Source organism: Amyelois transitella, chromosome 16 (assembly GCF_032362555.1).
Source record: "Amyelois transitella isolate CPQ chromosome 16, ilAmyTran1.1, whole genome shotgun sequence".
NCBI lineage: Eukaryota > Metazoa > Arthropoda > Insecta > Lepidoptera > Pyralidae > Amyelois > Amyelois transitella.
Genome location: NC_083519.1, coordinates 10850072 through 10877500, shown reverse-complemented (window position 1 = coordinate 10877500; position 27429 = coordinate 10850072). Strand labels below are relative to the sequence as shown.

The following is a 27429-nucleotide window of genomic DNA, read 5'->3' as shown; positions in this document are numbered from 1 at the left end:
TGAGTCTCGCGATGGCTGACCCATGCGTCAACTCGTGAACGGGTGCTGTCAGGGGGTCCTGGTCTGCCACATTCTGAGGTTCCGCTCATAAATAAAGGCATGTAAAATAGTATAAGGTTTTGACAAAAAAAAAAAAAAAAATAAAAAAAAAAAAAAATAAAAATAAAAAAAAAAAAAAAAAAAAAATGACAAAAAAAAAAAAAAAAAAAATGACAAAAAAAAAAAAAAAAAAAAAAAAAAAAAAATGACAAAAAAAAAAAAAAAAAAAAACCTTAGTTAAGATTAGTCTTTAGTTTTTAGTTTAAAAAAAAAAAAAAACAAATTGTCGACGAAACTGTCATTATCACCGGACAGCAGATGTAACATTAAACTAACAAAAAACATTTAAACAAAAAAAAGTACAGGCCACGCGCCGTAGTATTATTATTTCTTAAAAAAAAAAAAAAAAAAAAAAAAAACCTAACCTAACCTAACCTAACCTAACCTAACCTAACCTAACCTAACCTAACCTAACCTAACCTAACCTAACCTAACCTAACCTAACCTAACCTAACCTAACCTAACCTAACCTAACCTAACCTAACCTAACCTAACCTAACCTAACCTAACCTAACCTAACCTAACCTAACCTAACCTAACCTAACCTAACCTAACCTAACCTAACCTAACCTAACCTAACCTAACCTAACCTAACCTAACCTAACCTAACCTAACCTAACCTAACCTAACCTAACCTAACCTAACCTAACCTAACCTAACCTAACCTAACCTAACCTAACCTAACCTAACCTAACCTAACCTAACCTAACCTAACCTAACCTAACCTAACCTAACCTAACCTAACCTAACCTAACCTAACCTAACCTAACCTAACCTAACCTAACCTAACCTAACCTAACCTAACCTAACCTAACCTAACCTAACCTAACCTAACCTAACCTTTTTTTTTTTTTTTTTTTTTTTTTTTTTTTTTTTTTTTTTTTTTTACGTGTGGAAAGACCTTCGTCTACCCGGCCGGCTACGGGAAGCCGGACGGGTTATGTGGGGCTTGAACCCACTAAAACCACACGGTGCCATCGCCTACCGCTTGTTGCCAGGAGTGTGAGCTGCCCTCGCTCATATTCCTGACGCGGCGGCCGCTTCCACGGCGGCCTCGGCTCGGCCGCTCTCCACGGAGCGGCCAGCGGGGTGACCCGTCGGCCTTCAATTCTACCCGCTAGGGGAGGGCGCGCCTGGCACAAGCGCGCCTTCGACCCAGGGCCGTTTCGCCAGGCAGCGGAATCCCGTTTCCGCCGCCCGACCGGCCCTTATTGTGGGGGCAGCAGGTGCAGGGCGTATGCCCGCCTCCTGCGCCCAGTGCGCCGGCGGCGTATGGGGAGGTCGGTCGTGTCCTCTCTCACCCTTTCCGCCGCCTCTTTGCGGAGCATGACGCTCTCCGCAAAGGTCTGCACTGCTGTCCACGACCTCTCGCTGTCGACCATCTGTCTCACGACAGCCGGCAGAGAAAGGTCGTCCCCCACGACCGCGCGAAGCTCCGCGCGGTCTTGGTCCCAGGCTGGGCAAACCTCCAAGGTGTGCTGGGCGTCCTCGTCAGCACATCCGTCACAGTGGTGGCAGATAGCAGACGGCTCCCGACCGATCAGACACAGATACCCTCCGAAACAACCATGTCCGGAGAGCATCTGGGTCAGACGGTAAGTCAGGCTACCGTGCTGCCTCGCCAACCACTGTCCCAATACCGGACGGACCGCCTCGACGGTTCTACGCCCAGCAGTCGGCTGCTCCAGCCTTTGGGACCACTCTTCTATGGAGCGCTGACACAGCTCATTGCGGCGTCCTGCGATCTCCCTCGGTGCCAACCGGTGACCCTGAGCCACGGCCTCCTCGCGCCAGAAGAACAGCGACGCGAGGGTTTTCGCCTCTAGGTCCCAGGGAATGGAACCGGCCAGCACAGACGCTGCCTCGAAGGAGATCGTGCGATATCCCCTTGCGGCTCTCGTCGCCATCAGCCTCTGTGGCCTCCGCAGGGAGGCGAGGTTTTGGCGAGAGAGCGCATCCGCCCATACGGGGGCCCCGTAAAGGGCTATCGATCGCACGACCCCCATGTACAAGCGTCTGCAGGACGCTTCTGGACCTCCCAGATTCGGCATGAGCCGAGTCAGCGCTCCGGCCGCCGTCGTCACGCGCGGCGCTAATTCCGCGAAGTGGGCGCCGAAGTTCCATCTGCCATCAAGAACGATGCCCAAGTAGCGCATCGATTGCTTGATGGCAATTGAAACACTTCCAACCGTCAGACTGGCGTCTGCAGGCGGCTTCCTCCGAGGGCCATGGAAGCACAGCGCCTCGGATTTGTGGAGAGCCACCTCCAGACCCAATCGACGGATCCGGCGCACCACTTCAGCGACTCCCGCAGTGGCGAGCAATGACGCCTCCCTGTATGTGGCGCCGCGGGCGGTCACGAGTGTGTCGTCCGCGTAGCAGACGACCTCCACCCAGGGCAGAGTGACCGTCCGCAGCACCCAATCGTAACCGATGTTCCACAGGAGCGGTCCTAAGACAGAACCCTGTGGAACACCGCGCGTCATTGAACTCTTCGTCCAACCGTTTCGGTCAGGGAAGATTATCCATCTCTCTGAGAGGTAGTCCTGGATGACCCGACGCAGGTAGGTCGGCACCCCATGGTATCGGAGTGCCTCCACAATGCAAGACCAGGGGAGGGAGTTAAAGGCGTTGGCGATGTCCAAAGACACCGCCACGACCACCTCACCCTGGGCAACCGCATCCTGCGCCAAGGACTTCACCCTCAGCACGGCGTGAATCGTCGACCGCCTCCGGCGGAACCCGTATTGGCGATCCGCCAGGTCCGGCCCGACTCTCTCCAGGTGCTCGACGAGGCGGTCAGCAACGACCCTTTCCAGCAATTTGCCGGCCTCATCGAGCACGACGAGGGGACGGAACCCGGTCGGAGAATCCGCCGGACGTCCCTCCTTCTGCAGTAGGACTAGTCGGCCCACTTTCCACGCCGCGGGAAACCTTCCCTGCTCGAAACAGGCTGTGAACAGCCCCCTCAGCCGTTCCCCCAGAACGTCCAGAGCGAGGACGAGGGCACGACCCGGAACTCCATCAGGACCCGGGGCGACGTTCTTCGCACGCAGCCGTGTAACGGCTGCAGCAAACTCATCCCGGGTCACCTCCGGGATCGCCTCCACGCCCTCGCTTCTTTCCGCCAGTGGCGGTGCCATACTGGGGGGCTGAAAGGCCGCTCCCTGCGGGAACAGAGCGGCCACCACCTCACCGAGGAACTGCGGATCCAAGGTCCGCGTCAGGGGGGCCGCATACGGCCGGAGCTTATTCCGGACCAGCCGATATGGGCGCCCCCAAGGATCGCGGTCCAAGGTACCCAGCAGCTCCTCGCGTGCTGCCTCCTTGGCGGATGCTATCGCGGTCCTCAGCGATCTCTTCGCCTCCACTAGTGTCGCGCACAAGGCGGCCTCTTCGGACTCGTCCCTGCGCCTTCTCCTCCGGTATCGGGCGTACTGGCGTCTAGCCCTGAAACAGGCTTCTCGCAGACGCGAGAGCTCGGGCGACCACCAGTACACCCACCTTCTGGGAGGACGAGTACTGGCCCGGGGCATCGAGGCGTCGCAGATTTCTGCTAACGCGCCCCGGAACCACTCGGTCTCGTCCTCTACCACCACATTCGCCGGCGCACGGGACCAACCTTTTACAATGGCCGCCTCGCGGAGAAACTCCTTGTCGAGGCGCTTCAGCTGCCACCTCGGGCCAGCCTCGTTCGGAGTTCGGCTTGGGCCGCTCGGAGCGACCGAGGACGCGGAGAGATCAAACCGTATGTAACGGTGATCAGAGAGCGTCTCCACGTCCTCCAACACGCTCCAGCCCTCGACACGGCGCGCTAGGTCTGGGCTCGCGAACGTAACGTCCGGTCGCGAGCTACCGTTCCATCGCACGCACGTGGGTGCCGTCCCCCGATTCACTACCGCTAGCCCGTTAGTGATGAGCCACTCCTCGATAAGTGCACCCCGCGCATCTGTTGCGGGGGATCCCCATGCCGTTGATTTGGCATTGAGATCTCCAGCAACCAGCACGGGGAGAGGGTGACTCCTCAGGACCAGCGCCTCGACCTGGGTCAGGAATGACTCGAACTCGTTGAGCGGACGGTTGGGCGAGAAATAAACTCCAACCACAACCAAGTCACCCAAACGAGCTGAGACCACTCCATGACCTCGCACGACACATGTAGGAGGCGAAGAGCTCGCCGAAGACACGATCGCCACCGCGCTGTCTTCGTCCCGAACCCAGTTATCCCGGGGCGGGACAAAGTACGGCTCAGAGACCACCGCCACGTCTATCAACCACTGCGCCATGCTCTGACACAACAGGTCCTGTGCACTAGTGCAGTGGTTGATATTCGCCTGGAGAACTTTGAGGGCCATAATTATTCAGAGGCCCCCGTTTCCATCGCCTCGGCGCTCTGAGCCGCACGAGCAGGTTGCGTCTGGGCCGTAGCCGCGAACGCACCCCGCTTCCCACCTCTCCTTCTTTTTTGGTTTTGGCGCGTGCTGGAGCACGCTTTGCTCCCCACGCGGTGCCCCGTCGGTTTGCCTGCCCCCGCGCACAAGATGCACTTGGGGGCAGCGTTGCACGCCGCGGCCTTGTGACCCGGCTCGCCGCACCTGTAGCACAGCAGGCTCCTGTCGGACTCGGCAGTGCACCGCTGCGAGACATGACCCGTCTCTAGGCAGCGGAAGCACTGCATGGGCCTAGCCGGCAGCAGTTTTACCTGCGCCGAAACCCATCCGACTAGGAGTCTGGTGCCGTTGGCGGTCAGCCGTTTGGCCGCCGCGATGGGACACCTTACCCAGGCCGTGCGAACGCCCGAGCGGTCCTCCCGAATGTCCCCGACTCGGATTTCCGATTCGGGGCATTGACCCGCACGAGCGATTGCGCTACACACCAAGGCTGGTGTGGCGGAGTCGCACAGCTCCAGCACGCGCACATCCACACTCTTTAGAGGCCTGGATACCTCTGCTACCTGAGGATCCAGGACCTCCTTCAATTTGGACGCCAGGAGGTTGGCCTTGTCGTCCTTTTCAGTGCCCGCTATCTCTAAGATGCGGGCACCGGTTGCCGCCTTTTTAAATTTGACCCCGGGTATACCCAGGGCGCCGAGGTCCACTTTATCCATGGCCAGATCCATGATCTGACCATATGTCGCTCCCCGCTTTTCCGCGTCCGGCCGCAGCCTGATCACAACCGCAGCCGACCGCGGTGGGCGGAGTTTGGGCGGTTGTGGACCCTTCTCTTTTTTGGCCGCAGCCTGGTTACCCCGGGGTGGGGCAGCGGCAGCGGCAGACTTCCTCCTGGCACCCTTCTCCGGCACCTTTTTCCAGGGCTCTTCGCTTGGCCCAGGAGCCGGAGGCAGAGCGGTTGGCCGTGACGCCGGCGCAGCCGTTACGGCTGCGTAGGATGATGAGTTGGCCGACCTCATTGACGACCGTGGTGGAGTCACCAACGGTACCGGCTCAGGCGCCGTAGGGGCAGAGTTCCCTTTCTTGCCCTTTCCCTTCCTACCCCGTTTGCCTTTGCCCTTTTTGGGCTTGGGTTCAGGGGTCGGTTGGGGGGGCGCCTTCCGCCACACGGCCGTACGGCTTGCCGGAGCCGGCACCGGCACCTCCTCCACATCGGTGTCGGAGACCGGGAGCATGTCGGCCACCGAGGCAGCCAACCTATCACCCGACGTCTCTTTCGCCGGCGTACGGCGTTTATCGGCTGCCAGTGCGGGCCGCAAACTTTTCGCCGGCAGGAGACGGTCCTGGAGGCCCTCAAAACGGGCGTCCAGTACAGGACTCATCGTGGAGAGAATGAGGCGCTGCAGCACCTCAGTCTCCTCCTGCCGGAATTCTGTCAAAGGGGCAGGCGCAAGGGCCGCCCGTTCGGGACGCTCACTATTAATGGCAGCTCTGAGCTGCGCCACTTCTTTCTCAAGTGAGGAGACCTTTGCTTCCATGCGCTCGCATATTACGCGCAGGCGCTCAGCCTCCTCACCTGTCGACCCAGAGCTCAGAGCCGACATCACCTTCTCTAGGGACGCCGCAGCGTCCTTCAGGCCCTTTTGAAAGGTACCCTTGAGGTTCCCTGAATGGGCCGCAATTTCCCGGATGATTTTTATATTGGTTGCGGCCTGGTCCCCAAGGGTGCCCTTGTCTGCGGGCGATGACGCCTGCAGCGTCTCCGCCTTTTTGGCCATCTCGGCCACCGCCTTTTCAGCCTCATCGCGCTTTGCCGCCACTAACTCCCGACGGGCGTCAGCGGACAAAGTCGACTTCGGCCGACCACCTTTTTTCGCCGCTTTCGCGGCCTTCATAATTGGCGCCTTGGGCGCTTTCGGTGCCGGCATTTCTGCACTGGCACCATCCTCCCCCTCACGGCCCCTTTTTGGAGCCCGCTGTCGGGGTTGCACCTCCAATAAGCTTTCTACGCTCACCCATTCCGCCTCGGAGAGTGAGCCAGCCTCTGGCTGCGACGTCAATATTAAGGGACTTGCGTCCCTATGTCGGTTCTTGCCCCCCCCAGATACGGTGGGGCAGCCCGCGCCCGAGGACGCGGGGAGGGATTCTCCGACCGCGGCGCGGCCGGTACCCTCCTGGGGTAGTGAAGTCTTAAGAAGCGACATATCATAAATTTCCTTTTTTACAAGGGTTCGGTCCCTGAAAGATTGGGCGCTCGAGACGGGGTTCCCCCCCCGCCATTCATCCCCTAGGCACGCCCGACCGTGGGATTGGGGTTATTTTTTATTGAGGTTTTCTTCCTCGCGGCGCTGGCCATGATAGCACAGTACCCTCGGCCCCATCAGTTGGGGTAACGAGTTGCCCGACGCCGGCCAAAACCGGAACGCCGCGCGAAGAGTTGCGCCACATCCGCTCTCGTCTGAAAGCAGACAAGAGGGAGCGGCGCCCGACACGCGAGGGTCTAAATAAATAGACCCCGCCCACCAAAACACTCGCGAAGGCCCCACAGGGGACCCCGCTTTTGCGGGACATTGGCCAACAACAAACAAGACCCCGTCAATCGGGGAGTTATTTGCTGTCGCCCGGGGTGCACCGTCCCGTGTCCCTTGTCAGCCCACCGCTGTCACCGGATTCATTGGAATCAGGCAACAGAAGCAAGGCCTTCAAGAGACAGGGCACTCGAGGAGGTTTCCCGCACTTAGCACCCCAACCTAACCTAACCTAACCTAACCTAACCTAACCTAACCTAACCTAACCTAACCTAACCTAACCTAACCTAACCTAACCTAACCCCACCGATGTCTCTGTGTACATTGAACCGGACAAGCCCACCGAGCCACACCTGGAGCATCTGAAAAAGATAATCGAGGTGTTGAAGCCAAAGCTCGTTATAGTGGGGGGCGACTTCAATGCGAAGAGCACATGGTGGGGAAGCCAGGAAGTGGACCACAGAGGTGAAGAGGTGGCCAGCGCGCTCCATGAGATGGGCCTTCATATACTCAACAATGGTGAAGTGCCAACTTTCGACACCATCAGGGGTGGCACAAGACTCAGGAGTTTCGTCGACATTACGGCTTGCTCGACCGGAGTGCTGGGATTGACCGAGGACTGGAGAGTGGCTGAGGACCTGGTTAGCTCGGACCACAACGGCATTATCTTCGAAGTAAATTTGAAAAAATCCAGAGGTGTAATCATCAAACGAACCACGCGAAAGTATAACACAAGAAAGGCTGACTGGAATAAATTTACCGATGGAATAAGGATGTTAAAACAAGAAAACAATTTAACCAAAGAGGAAATAACAAAAATAAAAAACATAGAAGAAATTGAAATAGTAATAGATAAAATAAATAATATTATAACAGAAGCATGCGACCAGTCCATCCCGAAGAAAAAGAAAAACGAAAAACTTACCGTACCGTGGTGGACTAAGGAACTCGCTGAGAGGAAGACCGTTGTGGCGAGGCTAAGACGCCGAATCCGAAACGCGGCACCAGTCCGGAGAGCGGCCGTGGTTGACGAGTACCTGAAAGAGAAAGAAAGATATGAGAGTGAGGTTGTGAAGGCCCAGACTGAAAGCTGGAGGGGCTTCTGCAGCAGACAGGAGAGGGAGAGTGTCTGGGATGGGATTTATAGGGTTATGAGAAGGACTTCCAAAAGGGAGGAAGACAGTCCGCTGGAGAAGGAAGGGAATCCTCTAAACATGGACGAATCAGCAAAATACCTTGCTGAGACGTTTTACCCCGAGGATAATGAGGACAGCGACAGCCAGTACCACAGAGAAACGAGGGAAAAAGCGGAAAAGCTGAATGATGGTGAACATATTACCAAATGCGACCCACCGTTCACGCATGCTGAGCTAGAGGCTGCTGCTGGCTCATTCAACCCAAAGAAGGCTCCGGGAGAGGACGGTTTTACGGCGGACATCTGTATCAGATTCGTCCGGGAGGATCCAGACTTATACCTGGAACTGATGAACAGATGTCTAGCCCTGAAATGCTTCCCAAAGCAATGGAAGAAAGCCACGGTAATTGTCCTGAAAAAACCGGGCAAGGACAACTATAAAACACCAAAGTCCTTTAGACCAATTGGACTTCTTCCCATTCTCGGCAAAATATACGAGAAAATGCTGGTAGCACGGCTGAAGCACTGCCTCCTACCAAGGATGAGTCCCAACCAGTATGGCTTTATGCCCCAACGAAGTACCGAGGACTCCCTCTATGCCCTTATGCAACACATCAAAAGGAAGATATACCAAAAGAAGATAGTGACTATGGTTTCATTGGACATAGAGGGAGCCTTCGACAATGCTTGGTGGCCGGCCATAAAACTCAGATTGGCGGAGGAGGGGTGCCCAGGTAATATAAGAGGAGTGATGGATCACTACCTTCACCACAGGAGGGTCAGCATAAAATATGGTGGTGCAGAGAGCGAAGCAAGAACAACTAAGGGCTGCGTGCAGGGATCCATTGCTGGTCCGATCCTATGGAATTTACTCTTGGACCCGCTGCTAAAAACCCTGTCTGACATGAGAGTCCACTGTCAGGCGTTTGCCGATGACGTGGTGCTAGTATTCGATGGAGCCACAGCCCTAGAAATTGAAATGGAGGCAAACGGTATACTCGACTATGTTGAGGCGTGGGGCGCCCGTAACAAGCTCAAATTCGCCGCACACAAAACCAACGCCATGGTAATTACGCGCAAGCTTAAATACGACGCGCCGCGCCTCAGCATGGGCGGGGCTGCTGTTCAGCCAGTAAGCCAGATAAAACTGCTGGGGGTTACCATCGACTCCAAATTAACTTTCAATGCGCACGTGGCAAGCGCCTGCAAAAAAGCCACGGACATATATAAGAAATTGGCCAAGGCGGCAAAAATAAATTGGGGTCTTAACCCAGAGATTGTGCGGGTGATCTACAACGCCGCCGTGGAACCGGTCGTATTGTACGCCGCGAGCGTGTGGGGTGCCGCAGCGGAGAAGATCGGTGTCCGCAAACAGCTGGACGTGGTGCAGCGCGGCTTCGCTCAAAAGATATGCAGAGCCTATCGCACGGTCTCTCTAAACTCAGCACTAGTATTGGCCGGTCTGCTCCCCCTCGATCTCCGTATACGCGAAGCTGCTTCGTTGTACGAGATCAAGAGAGGTGCGCGGCTGCCGGAGTTGGGGGACTGGGAGATCGAGCGAACGGCATCTGCCCTTGACGCTCCTCATCCGGCCGAGCGTATCGACTTGGGTTTTACCGGCCTGGCAGACCGACAACAGGTGGAGGCTAACATCAATTTTGATGTTAGAATCTACACGGACGGCAGCAAGATTGGCGGGGGGGTCGGCGCAGCGATCTCCATATGGAGAGGCGAGGCGGAGACCAGGTCCGTCAAGTTTTGTCTGTCGTCTTGCTGCACGGTCTATCAGGCCGAGCTCTTGGCGATATGTGAGGCCACGAGGAGAGCCATAAAGTACAATGCAAGTACTTTTGGAGTCTACAGCGACTCCATGGCAGCGTTACAAACGGTAACAAGCCCCGTTTCCCTTCATCCTTTAGCAGTAAAAACAAGGGAGAACCTGAAAACAATCACCCGCCAGAATAAGTCGATAAAGCTTTTCTGGATCAAGGCACACGCGGGGCTGGAGGGAAACGAGAGGGCCGATCAGCTGGCCAAGGAAGCCGCTGTAAACACTAAAAGGAAAGCGGATTACGACCTCTGTCCCGTCTCATATGTCAAGGGAATACTCCGTAAGAGGTCCCTTGGGGTATGGGACGACAGATACAGGTTGGGCGAGACCGCCGGTACCACAAAGATCTTCTTCCCTGTGGCATCTGACGCTTACAGGGTGGTGCGTCAGATAACCTTAAGCGGCCCGATAACTCAAATACTGACCGGTCATGGCGGCTTTGCGGATTACCTGTGCAAATTTAAATGCCGAAATAGTTCAGAATGCGAGTGTGACCCGGGAGTCAACGAAACGGTCCCCCACCTACTCACGGATTGCCCGATCTTCGGTCGGCAAAGAATAGATCTAGAACATAAAATAGGCTGCAAAATAAAACTAGAAAACTTAGCAGAAATCATTAGAAGTAAAAATAGGGAAAATTTTATGAAATTTAGTGAATATATTGTAAGAGTAGTAAACAAGAAGAATGGTAGCAATAAAACTGTGGTGTCCACTATATAAAATAGTATTGTAGTATTATAATATGGGAGTATACGGTGGAACACCATAGGCATACAAGAATAAGCATGTGTTAAAGATAGAAAATAAAAATGTTAGCATATAGAAAAATAGTAGTATAAGAAATGTAATTTTAAGAAATGTTATTCAATAAACAAAGAAAATGTTCAATTATTTCCCACTAGCAAAAAGAGAGAGACAAAAAATAAAGTATATATATATAAGTATTAGCTAAATTATAGACGGGCGTCCCACCCGTATACAGAGTAAAAGAAGAAGTGTGCAAGGAAATGGGATGAGTATGAAAGTACGAGAGGTATAAATGATAGAACTGGAATGAAAAAGGCTCAAGGTAGATATAGGCCTTGAAGAATTGTTTCAAGGGTGTTAGTAATTACAAAAAAAAAAAAAAAAAAAAAAAAAAAAAAAAACCCCACCGATTCAGACCTAACCCCACCGATTCAGACCTAACCCCACCGATTCAGACCTAACCCCACCGATTCAGACCTAACCCCACCGATTCAGACCTAACCCCACCGATTCAGACCTAACCCCACCGATTCAGACCTAACCCCACCGATTCAGACCTAACCCCACCGATTCAGACCTAACCCCACCGATTCAGACCTAACCCCACCGATTCAGACCTAACCCCACCGATTCAGACCTAACCCCACCGATTCAGACCTAACCCCACCGATTCAGACCTAACCCCACCGATTCAGACCTAACCCCACCGATTCAGACCTAACCCCACCGATTCAGACCTAACCCCACCGATTCAGACCTAACCCCACCGATTCAGACCTAACCCCACCGATTCAGACCTAACCCCACCGATTCAGACCTAACCCCACCGATTCAGACCTAACCCCACCGATTCAGACCTAACCCCACCGATTCAGACCTAACCCCACCGATTCAGACCTAACCCCACCGATTCAGACCTAACCCCACCGATTCAGACCTAACCCCACCGATTCAGACCTAACCCCACCGATTCAGACCTAACCCCACCGATTCAGACCTAACCCCACCGATTCAGACCTAACCCCACCGATTCAGACCTAACCCCACCGATTCAGACCTAACCCCACCGATTCAGACCTAACCCCACCGATTCAGACCTAACCCCACCGATTCAGACCTAACCCCACCGATTCAGACCTAACCCCACCGATTCAGACCTAACCCCACCGATTCAGACCTAACCCCACCGATTCAGACCTAACCCCACCGATTCAGACCTAACCCCACCGATTCAGACCTAACCCCACCGATTCAGACCTAACCCCACCGATTCAGACCTAACCCCACCGATTCAGACCTAACCCCACCGATTCAGACCTAACCCCACCGATTCAGACCTAACCCCACCGATTCAGACCTAACCCCACCGATTCAGACCTAACCCCACCGATTCAGACCTAACCCCACCGATTCAGACCTAACCCCACCGATTCAGACCTAACCCCACCGATTCAGACCTAACCCCACCGATTCAGACCTAACCCCACCGATTCAGACCTAACCCCACCGATTCAGACCTAACCCCACCGATTCAGACCTAACCCCACCGATTCAGACCTAACCCCACCGATTCAGACCTAACCCCACCGATTCAGACCTAACCCCACCGATTCAGACCTAACCCCACCGATTCAGACCTAACCCCACCGATTCAGACCTAACCCCACCGATTCAGACCTAACCCCACCGATTCAGACCTAACCCCACCGATTCAGACCTAACCCCACCGATTCAGACCTAACCCCACCGATTCAGACCTAACCCCACCGATTCAGACCTAACCCCACCGATTCAGACCTAACCCCACCGATTCAGACCTAACCCCACCGATTCAGACCTAACCCCACCGATTCAGACCTAACCCCACCGATTCAGACCTAACCCCACCGATTCAGACCTAACCCCACCGATTCAGACCTAACCCCACCGATTCAGACCTAACCCCACCGATTCAGACCTAACCCCACCGATTCAGACCTAACCCCACCGATTCAGACCTAACCCCACCGATTCAGACCTAACCCCACCGATTCAGACCTAACCCCACCGATTCAGACCTAACCCCACCGATTCAGACCTAACCCCACCGATTCAGACCTAACCCCACCGATTCAGACCTAACCCCACCGATTCAGACCTAACCCCACCGATTCAGACCTAACCCCACCGATTCAGACCTAACCCCACCGATTCAGACCTAACCCCACCGATTCAGACCTAACCCCACCGATTCAGACCTAACCCCACCGATTCAGACCTAACCCCACCGATTCAGACCTAACCCCACCGATTCAGACCTAACCCCACCGATTCAGACCTAACCCCACCGATTCAGACCTAACCCCACCGATTCAGACCTAACCCCACCGATTCAGACCTAACCCCACCGATTCAGACCTAACCCCACCGATTCAGACCTAACCCCACCGATTCAGACCTAACCCCACCGATTCAGACCTAACCCCACCGATTCAGACCTAACCCCACCGATTCAGACCTAACCCCACCGATTCAGACCTAACCCCACCGATTCAGACCTAACCCCACCGATTCAGACCTAACCCCACCGATTCAGACCTAACCCCACCGATTCAGACCTAACCCCACCGATTCAGACCTAACCCCACCGATTCAGACCTAACCCCACCGATTCAGACCTAACCCCACCGATTCAGACCTAACCCCACCGATTCAGACCTAACCCCACCGATTCAGACCTAACCCCACCGATTCAGACCTAACCCCACCGATTCAGACCTAACCCCACCGATTCAGACCTAACCCCACCGATTCAGACCTAACCCCACCGATTCAGACCTAACCCCACCGATTCAGACCTAACCCCACCGATTCAGACCTAACCCCACCGATTCAGACCTAACCCCACCGATTCAGACCTAACCCCACCGATTCAGACCTAACCCCACCGATTCAGACCTAACCCCACCGATTCAGACCTAACCCCACCGATTCAGACCTAACCCCACCGATTCAGACCTAACCCCACCGATTCAGACCTAACCCCACCGATTCAGACCTAACCCCACCGATTCAGACCTAACCCCACCGCCCGGGCAAAATTCTCTCATTTATGAATTTTTGAAGAGAAACCACATCGCGTTTTATTTTAGAATAGCGCCATCTATTATGTGTCTACTAACTTGGTTTTTGTAGTAAGATCTACATGTCTCTTTCCAGAGGGGTAGACGGAGTCTTTAGTATCGTTGAGTTAGTATCTCGTAGCCAAAGTCTCGAACTTACTTTAAGGCTTATCTGTGTACTTTGTTCCGTATATATTTATTATACTATTAAACAAGTAATAAATTTGTATAATTATGTATAGTAATGAATGAGCAATGTTTGGATATAAATGTACCTATTTGTAAGTACATATGTTCTTTAAAACAAATAAATATTCTGATAGAATTTGAATCCAGTACCTTTTAATTTAAGGAAAGTATTCTTTAGGGTAAATAAAAAAGTTCATGTTGTTATATAGTTATTTCGCTTCGTAGTAAAAACCAACAATAAACGAGACACCGAGCGTCGCGCAATCAGCTGCGCGCAGACTAGACAGGTAGGTACTTACATACTATGGCCGGGCAGCGAAGTTCGTTGACCGCTCTGCCCTAGTATAACTAAAATGCCGTTATCTGCCAAATCCTTGTTTTAAATAAAACGTCAAAAATGCGGTAAAAATTTAAACTGATTACATTCATCAATTAGCACGCCTATTTATGACTTAAAGGTACCAAAAAGTCGTATATACAGATCGAAAGAGATTTTTTTTCTTATTCTACTGGTATGAGTAAAAAAGGTGAAAATCTTGATGTCAGATAACGGCATTTTAGTTATACCTACCACGGCAGCGCTGCACTCACTCCTACCATAACTAATTACGAAAATTTTCATTGATGAAGCTAAATCCATAAGTTGCAATTTCCCTTCATACTTTTCGAGATGAAGACCGTCAAAACACAGAATTTGTTATCGGGAATAACTAAACGTGTTGGCGTTTTAGTCGTTAAAACACGGTGCGATGAGAGGTTAAACATTAATAAATAAATTTGCATTTTACTCACAGTACTTGATCGATTCGATGATCAACGAGCGACGAGCCGATGGTTCACTTGCAATTGCAATATTGTTGGGAGGATTGAGGAACACGAGGGCTGGAAATACTATCAGTCTCTATGGGCTTCGTGTAAATTTTCGTCACTTTCAATAAACATTCAAACACGTAGTAATTACACACTCTTTAATGCAAACCATTTCTTAGTACTTTCGCGAAGAATAACTGCGACATGGCGTACGTTCCCGGTTCGCGGCAGTAACAAGAAAAATTGCTCCTGCGCAAAATATTCCCTCCACAGATGCGTGTGGGCGACTGGGCGACTTATTGTCTGACATGGTCAGTGTTGCCAACCCTAAAATGATAAAAAACACAACTTGCCTATAAAAAAACAGTCGGTAAAAAAGCCACATTTCATAATTTAATCATCTCATCTTCAATATTTTCATACTCATTATTATTTTTAAAATCATACATATTATTTTTGTTGAATTTTTTCATGTGCCCTACTGTGGCTTCAAATGAATAGCAATCGGTTATGTCGGATTTAGTATTTAATACTCCTTTATAGTTGTAGTCGATATTCGGTTACGTAATTTAACTAAGGAATATACCATCTAGTGTCATTGTGTTTTATTATGTGGTGGTGATCAAAAAAAATTTGCAGAGTAGTATAATAGATGGCGCCGAACGCTAGTTGAAAAACAGTAGAAAATAGGAATCAAATAGAAAACAAGGACATCAATGTGAAAACAGCAAATCTACTCAGTGGGGTCAGTGTTGCCAACTCCCACCTATGGCTTGTATAAGAGAAAGTTGGGTATTTATTTTCAACCTAAAAAGTTGCCAGAATTAGCTGGGTGTCACGAAATAATACAATTTTTTTATTAAATCAGCTAAGTCTATCTGGGTAACTTTGTCTTTATGGGTAACTTTGTCAGTTTTGGTCGATCACGATTCTTAATTTTTTTACCGGGAAATTTTATTGCAATAAACTGATACTGTTCTATCAATAACCGTTGTTTTTTCTTGTCAAATACATACTCTTTATAAAAATTTCACATTTAATCTATGTTAGGTATATAAAACAAAGTTATTATTAAATTAGGAAGATGACGAAGGTTGGGAGGTTTTAACTATGGTACCTGCGATTGATTTGAAATATTTTTCCTTGGTACCGATTTTTTGCAGTATCGATTTGGGTAACATGTAGTTGTGACAGCATTGGCCTTTTTTGCGTAGTGAGTCTCTTACACAGAGGATACAATTAAGAGTTACTCACTCTGGTAGTTGTTTTTAGCTACTAGTAAGTATTTTATTTCAGGGATAAAATTTGCCGCTGTAAGCATATAAAAATCTCAAAACCAAAAGTTGCTAGAAAAAGTAGCTTAAAAGTTTAGCTACAAGTTTTTAAAAAATGTAGCTGCCTGACTTCAAAAAGTTGCCAATTCTAGCTACAAATTGCCAAGTTGGCAGCACCGGGCAGGCTGCGGGCGGGGCGTACCCGTACAAGGTACTCGGCGGCGGCGAGAAGGGTTTATTAGGGATGTGACATTGCTGATAAAAAATCGATTTTTATATAATCGATTTATTTTTTAAGTATGAAAAATCGATTAACAAATAATCGATTTTTCTTAAGAAAATAATCGATTTTATTATATTGATAGATTTTTTCCTAATTTTTCAATTTATGTCAAAATTAACGCCATTTACATTATATCAATAGATTTATTCATTAAAAATAAACAACAGAAACAGAAAGCTCTTATAAAATCAACACAAATTAAAGTTTTTAACAATCAAGTTTGAAAAATGAAGTTTCAGCAACGGATAATGAATAAAATATCAACCGAATGTCGGTAAAATACTGTTCATCGACTAATTCCATCTAGAGAATGTTTGATTAAATTAATCATCTAAACTGTTTTATGAGCACAGAAAGAATGCACAGATGGCGTTGATGTAATATTATGGAGCTATGATAGTATTCTTTGGCAGTTCGCGTTCCGGGCTCCAAGCCAGAAGACAAAAACGTAATGTTGGAGTGCATTTATTGTATGATTATAAAAATCGATTTTTAATCGATTATTAATTTTTAAAAAATCATGTATAAAAATCGATTTTTCTTTTAAAAAAATCGATTTTTAATCGATTTTTTCCATAATCGATTTTTTTTTCACATTCCTAGTTTAGATGAAGCGCGGTAGGGGCATGCTATGTTTTGGCACGGAGCGGCACGTATGTAGCGATAAAACTGGGTCATTGAATTAGTTGCTAATCATTTGTTTTGTGAATTAGGGAAATTAGCAACATTTTATTTTCATTTTATTGCGGTTTCGTATTCTATTATTGATATTTATATCGACATTTTAATATAATGTAAACTTTAAATAGACAATCGTAGTAGCAAATAATTTTAATGATTGAAAAAAAAAATGAAAACCACACCCAAAACCCAATGATGAATATAGATATTTTATGTACCTACATAATGTATAATCTTTCTCCCTCCGTTTGAGACTATCTTGATTTTGGTTTAACTTCAGTGTAGTGTTACGGAACTGTAATAAGTGCTGACTTAAGTAATTTATGAAATTAATGTCAAGCATACTGAAGGCAACTATGAAAATACGCGCGTTTTATAGAGTAATATTGATAACAAATGTGTCATATTTGAATATGAATCGATACCTGGTGTGTGATGGCGAGCCGCCACGTCAGCGGCAGGCGGCGCCCCGACCGCCGCGCGTTCCCGCGACGTGGGGGTCACTCGCGCCGGCTCGGCCGCCAACGTACACACACGTTAATACACCACCTTATGTGTTTACACGGAATCGTTAAAAAGTTCGTCCGTTGCGTGCGTAGTGGTCATCTTACATATTCTAATCCAAGGTAGATTGATTTTAGTGTCGTGTGCGGTACAAGGTCGGCGATCAAACTCGGATAGCTTAACGAGAATCGAAATGACTTCTGGTTCGGCTAGCCGTGCGAGGACACGAACCACTGATTCGTATTTGATTTTAAATTAGATTTTCGGTTGAGAATGGAGGATATCGGTTTGAGCGAGCCGGTGCTGCTGCAAACGCTGCGAGCGCACCGCAGCGAGGTGACGTGCGCGGACGTGGACCCGACCGGCGCGCGGCTGGTGACGGGCAGCGGCGACCGCGCGCTGCGGCTGTGGCGCTGGCAGCCCGGCGGCGGCTGGGAGGAGACGGCGGTCGTCCGCGACGCGCACCGCTACGGCGTGACGGGCGCGCGCTGGTCGCCGCACGGCGCGCTGGCGTGCTCGGGCGGGGTGGACGGCGCGGCGCGCGTGTGGTGCGGCCGCGCGCTGGCGAGCCGCCGCGTGTTGTCGGCGCCGGCCGCAGCCGCCGCGCGCGCTCTCTGCTGGGCGGGCGGCGGCCGGCTGCTCGTCGGACACGATGATGGTGCGCTGTGCGTGTGGCACGTGCTTCGAGCTACACTACTGGCTCGACACGTTGCCCACGCAGGGTCATTGCAATCGGTGGCGGTTACCGCCAGTCATACGCTTCTTTTGACCGCTTGCACCGAGGGAGTTTTAAAAGTATTCGATTTGAATGGTAAATATTGATCGAGCTCGTAAAGACCAGTTATTTGTTTTTTCTAAGTAAGAACAACTAAATGGTGGTGAAATTTGGATTTCGTTTTAGACGTCTGCAACAGCGGCATAGAAAACGAGCCATCTCCGGCACCGTTAACTTGGATCGACAGCGCGCATGACCTTGGAGTGCTGTGCGCAGACGCGGTGGACGACGGCTGCCTGGCGGCGACGGGGGGACACGACGCGCTGGTGCGCGTGTGGCGCCGCGCGGAGGGCGGCCGCGGGTTGCAGGAGCAGTGCTCTCTGGCGGGACATGCAGCCGCGGTAATGCCCTCCCAGACTTATGGCAGAAAACTTTACGCCATTCATTCTGTGCTTTATGACTTTTCCAAAATTTATTTTTATGGATTATATTTTTTCAAGCGTGAATTAATCGTTCACACATATTATTTATTGGAAATGTTATTGAGTATTACAATACAGTATGCAACATTTGATATCGTCTTAAGAAATTGTCACGATGTCGAGCGTGTGAAAGTACTCATCGTGCTCATTTATTGATAACTAGTTTATTATCACACACTTTTGAGACACTTGGATATGTCTACACCGTTAGAGATAAGACGTGATTATATTTGTATGTACAATAATATCCCCAACACGCAGGTAACAGCGCTGCGCTGGGCGCGCGGCGCGGCGCTGCTGGCGTCGGCGTCGCTGGACCGCTCGGCGCGGCTGTGGCGGCCCGCCGCCGCCGCCTGCCTGCACGTGCTGCACGCTCACCCGCGCTACCTCACATGCGTCGCTGTAGACCCCCAGCTGCGATATATTATCACAGGTCACGTTGTATTCTGATTTATTTATTTTAAATTTATATTTCCATAGGAATTACCTAAAAGTAGTCTATGCCCTCTTTCAAGGCCTAAACTAAATTTTTTATAGTTTCGGCATAATAAAGTTCAGTAGTTTAACTATGAACCATACCATAGGATTTATGTATTCATGGAGGGAATGGTTCGAATACAATAATTTTTATGTTCTTTGTTTGGCACAGGTTCAAATGATAAGTCAGTGCGGATGTTTTCTCTCCGCCAGATGTCGCTAGATGCTGAACTTGAGCCGCCATGCAACGCGTTGGAACACTTCGGACTTGGAGACCTTGAGGCAAGTGCCAAATACAAAATATTTACAAAACAAATATTGTCAATTTCATTCATTTTATGTCCATGCTGGTATGTTGAATCCCTTATTGCACACATTATAAAAGTTTTGAAAGGGATAGCCGTTTAAACTTGGGATTATGATTTTGACGTAGGGCTGGCAACATATCACAACCAAAATCTCTGGAGCTTTATTTCATTTTTTTGCCATCCAGTTAAGCGTTGCCTTCGTCTTGGGACTATTTGTGATTTGTGTGTTAATTTAATGCTGACCTTAAAGCATCCCATTATGAGTATTGCCTATGTCAGGGTATTGGTCCTGTGGAGGAAGAAGCGGCGGGGTTCTCTGAGGCGCGGGAGACGAGCGACGCGCACCGCGTGTGGAGCCAGGCGGACGCCCATGCCGGCGCCATCAACTGCGTTGCCACGCATGGCGACATCGTCGCTACTGCCTCCAGGTAACTGTACATACATATGGACACGTCTATGTCCCTTTCGGGGTAGACAGAGCCAACAGTCTTGAAAAGACTGAAAGGTCACGTTCAGGTGTTATAACTTTATGATGGAATTGAGATTCAAAAAGTGACAGGTTGCAAGCCCATCGCCTAAAAGAAGAATCCCAAGTTTAAAAGCCTATCCCTTAGTCGCCTTTTACGACATGCATGGGAGCGAGATGGAGTGAGAGATGGGTACTACTCCATATTGTACTCAGACTACTATACTAAGGCAAGTATTATCTTGCAGCGACGGCACCGTGAAAGTGTTCCACTGGTCGCGCGCGGGGCTGGAGCTGGTGCACTCACTGGCCGCGCACGAGTACCCCGCGCTGGCCGTGAGCGCGGGCGCGGACGGCGCGCTGCTGCTCAGCGCCTCGCTCGACTGCACCGCCAAGTTGTGGGACGTACAGGTGATATGGTGATTCACATACATACATAAAATCACGCCTCTTTCCCGGAGGGGTAGGCAGAGACTACCTCTTTCCACTTGCCACGATCCCTGCATACTTCCTTTGCTTCATCCACATTCATAACTCTCTTCATGCAAGCTCGGCGGTTTCGGGTACTTTTGACCTGACCCTTTACCAGGACGTCCTTAATCAAGATATGTTCGTCTAGGTCTTCACCCTTTTTGTAAAAGCAAATAAATTATGGAGGAAACAGTTTATACCTACTGGTTGTCAGTTACGCCATGGGCGTGAATTTCGAAAGTAAATAAATGTGCTGAAATTATGTAATCACGTCTATCTTCCAATTAACTAGCCAGATACTAAATATTTCCACCTGTTACAATCCCTGCATACTCTTTTTGCTTCATTCATAATACATTTATGTTTTGATACTTTGGCTACTCTTGGCCTGATCTGTCATCAGACAACATCGGGATCAGTGTCAACTTAGATAATTTCGTTGATCTTGTAGATGTTTTGTATTTAAGATGGGTTGTCAACTCCGGTCCCTGTGCGCGGGAGTGCGCGGCTCCGTGGAAGGCGAGGGTGGCGGCGGCGTGCGCGACGCGCGCGTCTCGCCGCACCGGCCGCCGCTGCTGCTGCTTGCGGCCGACGACGGCGTGGCGCCGCTCTGGAGCCTCGCCGATGCTGACCCGAACCCCGCACAGTAATTAGTCAAACTTTATCAAACTTTGATAAGGTTTAATGATTTTTGATAAGGGTTAGAATGATGTACTTTTAATATCAGTTTGTACGAGGGCGACGGTTCCGCGATGACGTGTTGCGCGTGGAGCGCGTGCGGCCGCGTGGCGGCGACGGGCGCGGCCAGCGGCGAGCTGCGCCTGTTCGCGCCGCCGCCTGCGTGCCGCCAGCTGCACCACCAGCCCTCCGCGCACGACATGGGTTTGTCTGCGGTTTATATTATTATAAATTTCCTCGGCCACCTTCATGCTTCGGAAGGCACTTTAAGCAGTCCTGGCTCTGCTTAGTACTCGTAGATGGCACTGTAAAGCGGTTCTTTAGCCTTTAGACGATTAGAACTTTTGACATCATTGCTGGCCACACTTGTGCAATATGCATAAAGTACCCGTGAGGGGAACCATATCCATATGACTGAAGTTTAAAGTAAAAAAAGACGGGAATTGCTTTATAGAAAAAATCTTACTTACCTGATCCTCCTGGATAAGCTAAGGCGCACCTAAGGTTTCTGCCTAGAGAGATAAGGATGTAACTGAAATAAACGCCAGGAGACAGGAGAACGATTTTTTCATATTGAGATTATTAAGTAAGTAAGTAGTATGATTTGTGACAAGGATTTGTTAATTATCAGGAGTGCAGAGCTGCGACTTCCTGCCGGACTGCGGCGCGCTGGGGCTGCCGGCGCCGGCGCGCTCGTGCGTGCTCGCCACCGCCGGCGCCGACTCGCTCATCAAGCTGTGGCTCATCGAGTTACACGAGGTCTCGTGTCATCCCGGATGTACTCTAGCTGTTGCGTTTTCAGATCTGGGATACGCATAACATATTCTTTTTTGTTACCGTGTTGGTACCGTGTGACATGACTTTGGGGTTCTTAGGGTCTAGCAGGCTATTGACGCGGATGACAAGCGATGTTTCTTGCGTCGTCCATCTTTAAGATTTAGTTCTAAGAACTTGGCGTGGAAATGCTGCAAGCATTATAGGGAATTTTGGGGCATAGAATGTCGCAGTTTTGTCTTTCTTAAATATTTTGACTCAGTGTGAAGCAAATATATTTCCCTACGCAATCTTGATAAAATATGTTGTATTATTTTATGGATATTTGTTGCTGATATTTCTGTTTCTTTTTGACAAAGCCTTTTGCTGAAGAATCTCTGTAGCTATTTGGTAAAAATGTTGCGAATATTTGGTCGTATCTTAGATTATTGATTAAAATAATTTTTATGAAATAAGATTTATTATCGTCGCAGTATATGTTTCCTAAACTTTTTGTTATCGTTTTGAATAGGACGAGGCCGGGGCAACAGTCCGGCTGGCGCGGACGCTGGAGGCGCACGGCGGCGGCGTGACGAGCGCGCGCTGGCAGCCGCGGCGCGGCGCGCGCGCGCTGCTCGCCAGCGCCGGCGCGGACCGCTGGGTGCGCGTCTGGCGACTACACGCCGACCAGGATGTCAGTCTAATTATGTTTCTCAAATTGTTTTATACAACACAAAGTTTCAATAGGACTCCTGTCATTCTACGTTTATGCATTACTATTAACAGGCATTAGAATTAAATTTGAGTGCCGTATGCGCGGTGTCGGCCGCCGAATCCCGCGGCGCCCTCGCCGTGGCGATGCTGGAGGAGCCGCGCGCCGGCGCCGAGTGCGGCGCGCTGCTGGTCGTGGGCGCGCTCGGCGGCGGGCTGTCGCTGTGGCGGCTGCCGCCGGACGATGACGACGACACTGATGACGAAGGCAGCGAGCCCCGGTTTTGGACCCAAGCGGGCGTGGTGCGATGGCTCAGAGAATATGTTTTTCCTGGTAAAATAAATACAAGTTTTAGAAATACCACTTATAAACTGAAACCGGTTTCAATTTCAAATTCTTTATTGCATATCATAAAGTACATCAGTTAAATTACAATTCTGCTTATAAATAGGTACAATATGAACCCTGTTGGGCATCGCAATTATAAAATTATATGGAACGGCGGGCAGGTTTATGTCGACTAATGTGTTGAATATATCAAACAATAAAAAATCGGTGGCTGCTTCTTTCAAGTAAAAGCAGGATTCTCTTAAGACTGCGCCACAATAACTGTCTGTGTGACTTTTGTAAATATTTAAATCTTAGTATATTTAAATTCTTAATTCCGTAATATTATTATATTAGGTAGCAACGGTATGCAGATTTTTTAGTGAATTTTTAATATCGAACAATATTTCAGTCTGCGCCAGCTCTGGTTCAGACGAGGCGAAGCGGTTGTTGCAGCTGCGCGCGCGCACTCACCGCGTGACTGGCGCTCGGCTGCTCGATGACGACACCGACGATTTGCTCGCTACACTTTTCGGTTTGCATGCTAGAATCGAAGTTTGTGTTTACCGGTTATTAAATCGCTATTTCCTCTTTTAATGTTGCAAAATGTATTCTGGACAATTTTATATGAAAAATTCTCGTGTCACAATGTTCGTTTCCGTACTCCTCCGAAACGGCTTGATCGATTCTCACAACTCATGAAATTTTGTGAGCATATTGAGTAGCTCCGAGAATAGGCTAACATCTGTTTTTCAAACCCCTTAGTGATAAGGGTTGTCCACTTTTAACATTTTTATAAATTAGAAATTATTTATATGGCAAAACAACGTTTGCCGGGACAGCTAGTAATAAATATTAACTTCAGTAAAACATATAGACAACATTTGATCGTGAGGTCATCACGAATCATCACGTAATTATATACATACGTATATACATAAAATCACGCCTCTTTCCCGGAGGGGTAGGCAGAGACTACCTCTTATAATTATATTACTGAATGTAATATAACTTTTGAAATTTTTTGGCGTAAAGCTAGGGTATATATAACTGATATATAGTATATAGTCACGTCCATATCCCTTGCTTGGTAGACAGAGCCAACATCCCTGGGAAAGAGATGGAGTGGTCCTATTCTTTTTTGTATTAGTGCCGGGAACCACACTGCAAGGTCCATACTTGCAGCTAAGTGTAAGTATAGCTTGTGACACCATCAGTATAAGGTTGTTCTTTCTGTATAACCACTGTAGAAACCGTTCAAACACAAATAATACAGGTATATTCCAATATTTTGTCACCGATGACTTTGAACAGCAGACGAGGAAGACGAAGAGCTGCCTGAAGAGGTGCGCGCCGACGTCGCGGCGCTCAAGGACCGACTCGTGGAAGAACTGAAATGGCTGCGTCGTTCGCCGCCGCCGGTGGAACTGGTGAGTGATGTACACTAATGATTCTGTTCCAAACCTTTCTTTATGTCTCCATTAATTTGCTTAATAACACAAGTTGTTATAAATGAAAAGACTAATAAACTTCGGATTTTCCTTTTGTGCGATGTGCTAGAAACCGACCACTATAAGAATCTGAATTCAATGATTCATCTCGTAGTATTCCTAGTGGCAACCCCGCCACTGTGTCTGTGTGCTGTAAAGCTGAGCAGCAATGCGACCGGCAGGAGCAGCGCGCGCCGCACGCGCTGCGCTGCCCGCTGTCGCACCGCGTGCTGCGCGAGCCGGCGCGCGCCGCCGACGGGCTCAGCTACGAGCGCGCTGCTCTCAGGGAGTTTTTCCTGGCCGCAGGTGTCTAGTATTTTTGGTCATTGAGTAAGGACATTAGAAGTGTTGTTCCCACTTGCCTTGCCCCATACTACAAAGGAAGTGGGAACAAGAAATATACCTATATACTTATTACACAGGCGTTAACACACACAAACTTTTTTATCCGTCCGTCGACGTCTTAGTTGCATTTTAGCGGCTGTGATCACGGGCAGTTTAAACGCTTGATACCTTATTAACGTTGTTGTATATCACTACATAGTATAAAACAAAGTCGCTATTTTAGTCTGTTTGTCTGTATGCTTAAATCTTTAAAATTACGCAACGGATTTTGATGCGGTTTTTTGTAACAGGTAGAGTGATTCAAGAGGAAGGTTTTTATGTATAATAACATTTATAATTTTGCACCCGTGCGAAGCCGGGGCGGGTCGCTAGTTGTTTTATAAAACCCAAAAATTTGTAAATTCTTTACTGCACATTAATACGGGGCTCATAAACGCCAATCAAATTTCCTATGCAAGTTTGTTTGAAAAGTATATCATAATGTGAAGTGATGTGTTGTCAGACGGCGCGATATCCCCGGTGTCGGGGCGGCGGCTCAGCAACGCGCGGGTGGCGCCCAACTACGCGCTGCGCGACAAGTTGCGCGCGTTCTTGGCGGAGAGCGGACATGTCGCCTGAACACACGCGTCTCTCGCACGAGGAACACAGCGCTCGTCTCTTGGAATCAATTACTGTGGAAAAGCAACTCAAGTCGAAAACTATCAGAATGACCACTAATGATTTATTTTCCTCTCAATCCCAACTAATATTATAAATGCGAAAGTAAGTTTTGTTTGTTTGTTTCCGCTTCACGCGTTTTCTATTGTTATGTACTGAAACAATCCTCTTAAAATTTCACTTGTATATAATTAAGAGTTTTGAGAAGAACTAAGGATATCTTTCATCCCGGAAAAGCTATACTTCCCGTAGGATTTGTAAAAACCCTGCGCGTGTAGATAGCACTAAATAGGCGCGGACGAAGCTGGTAAAAGCTAGCTCTTATAAATTGAGGCTCTTAGTAACACAGATTTATTCCCTTCTTTCTCTTTCTGTTTCACCAATTAAAAGGGATGGAGGGGTAAGGCAAAATCACGAGGATTGTTCCCGCCAGCAGTTTTCCACGTTGTTGGTTATATTTCCTCGAATGTAGATTTGACTTCGGTAAGAACTCGTCTCGGACGAGAAATTTCATCCCTATTTTTATTATTATTACACAAAATAGACGAATAAAGTTTATTGTCTATGTTTTATCCCTTTCTCTTTCTTTGGGTCACTGATACCATTGCTCAAATGTTTTTTTTTAAATCTTGTTGCTCACAAGCGATTGAATAAAAAAATGTGTGAACAAAGTTCGGTTTCAAAATACTTGCACAAAGCAATCCTAGCTCTTAGTGTTATTTGTGAAGAAGTGGTACAAATTTATAAATTTTTCTTCCTTAAAATTGTGTGATACAAGTATATTATGATGGCCTTTAATAATACGTTTATTATTTTATGTGTGTGTCTGTTTGTCCGTTCAACTGTGAGCCCATTCAATGTGACAATAACGATCTTCAGACCTATAAATCGTAGCAGGACACAAATAATACACCGGAGAATGTTTCAACGATCTCATCTTTATTTGTATGACTTACATTTATTATTTACAAGTGAGGCAGTAACAGTGTCAATCCAGCAAGGTCACCAACGCCACACTGTCACGACAACAACTGGGCGCCGCGGGCAGCCGCGTGCGCAACTAAAGCGCCCGCGCCGGCGAGACGACAACACACGTAACTTGCTCAAGAAATGAGACTATAACCATTTAAAGATTGCGCAATATACTTCGAAACCCTTCGTAAAAATTCTAGCATATTTAAAAAATCAAGTTTTACCCAAATAATTTAATTTTCAAAATATCAGCAACAATCGTATCTAAGCTCCAGATGCAGGTATGTGTGCTCGTCGTCAACAATATTTTCTCATTATGTACAAACACAATGTGTGCAAAACAGTATATACAGGCGGCTGGGCCGACAACTAAAACAACACACACACATGCGCAGTGTGACGGAGGCGCCGGCGCGGGTCTCCTCGAGAACGGATACAAAACAAGTATTTACAGTCGTACGTAACAAAGTGTACAGTAACAATAGAAACTTGTGGAGTCCGCGGCGCTAGTACTGTGGCGTCACAATTCCGATCGACATTTGTACTGATCAACAAATCCTGAGAGTCGTCTGGCGACGAGTATTTCGATGTAACTAGGACGAGCGTCGCTCGATTATATGTACAACTTTACAAACTCTCGACTATTTACATAGTTTGTTTCCCATAATAATATAAACTTTAGTACCGATATAAATAATTTAATTCCTTCTCGATCGTCACTAATCGTTCATATCACATCGCTCCCGACCGACCACCCGACTAATCGATATAGGTATTTGAAAATTTACAATATAAAGGTAGCACTCGCATCGCATGCGATCGTGCTGGACGTTTGGTTTAGCGTCACTGAGTCACTGCACTGTCACTGGCGCTGCGCCGCTCTGTGCTGCTGCCGCTATTTGCGCTGCAGGTACTCGTCTTCGTCGTGGCATAGGACACTGAAATAAAAATGAAAATCATAAAATGGTTGTCATTCTTATGGTTTATTTTTAAAACATTGTAA

General features: G+C 48.9%; 3 protein-coding genes across 4 annotated transcripts in view; 1 reads left to right on the top strand and 2 right to left on the bottom strand.

Annotated features, from left to right (window-relative positions):
- Window positions 1–4456: 4456 nt before the first annotated feature.
- On the bottom strand, window positions 4457–6694 carry LOC132902674 (uncharacterized). Its single transcript, XM_060948653.1, has one exon. The coding sequence runs from the start codon at window positions 6692–6694 to the stop codon at window positions 4457–4459; it is 2238 nt and encodes a 745-aa protein (XP_060804636.1).
- A 10843-nt stretch (window positions 6695–17537) lies between these two features.
- LOC132902622 (WD repeat, SAM and U-box domain-containing protein 1-like) lies at window positions 17538–26173 on the top strand. Its single transcript, XM_060948528.1, has 15 exons — window positions 17538–18384; window positions 18475–18689; window positions 19032–19203; window positions 19420–19529; window positions 19835–19983; window positions 20270–20432; window positions 20960–21138; window positions 21220–21374; window positions 21802–21929; window positions 22456–22617; window positions 22710–22968; window positions 23375–23497; window positions 24277–24392; window positions 24635–24758; window positions 25300–26173. Exons 1-15 carry the CDS (start codon window positions 17847–17849, stop codon window positions 25413–25415), a joined length of 2709 nt encoding a protein of 902 aa, XP_060804511.1. The 5' UTR covers window positions 17538–17846; the 3' UTR covers window positions 25416–26173.
- A 219-nt stretch (window positions 26174–26392) lies between these two features.
- Window positions 26393–27429, bottom strand: part of LOC106139592 (lachesin) — a 68217-nt gene continuing 67180 nt past the window's right edge. For both annotated transcript variants that reach the window (XM_013341066.2, XM_060948527.1), the window contains exon 9: window positions 26393–27364. In XM_013341066.2, the coding sequence (XP_013196520.1) occupies window positions 27322–27364 (43 nt within the window). In that variant the 3' untranslated portion in view covers window positions 26393–27321. The remainder of the gene's footprint in view (window positions 27365–27429) is intronic.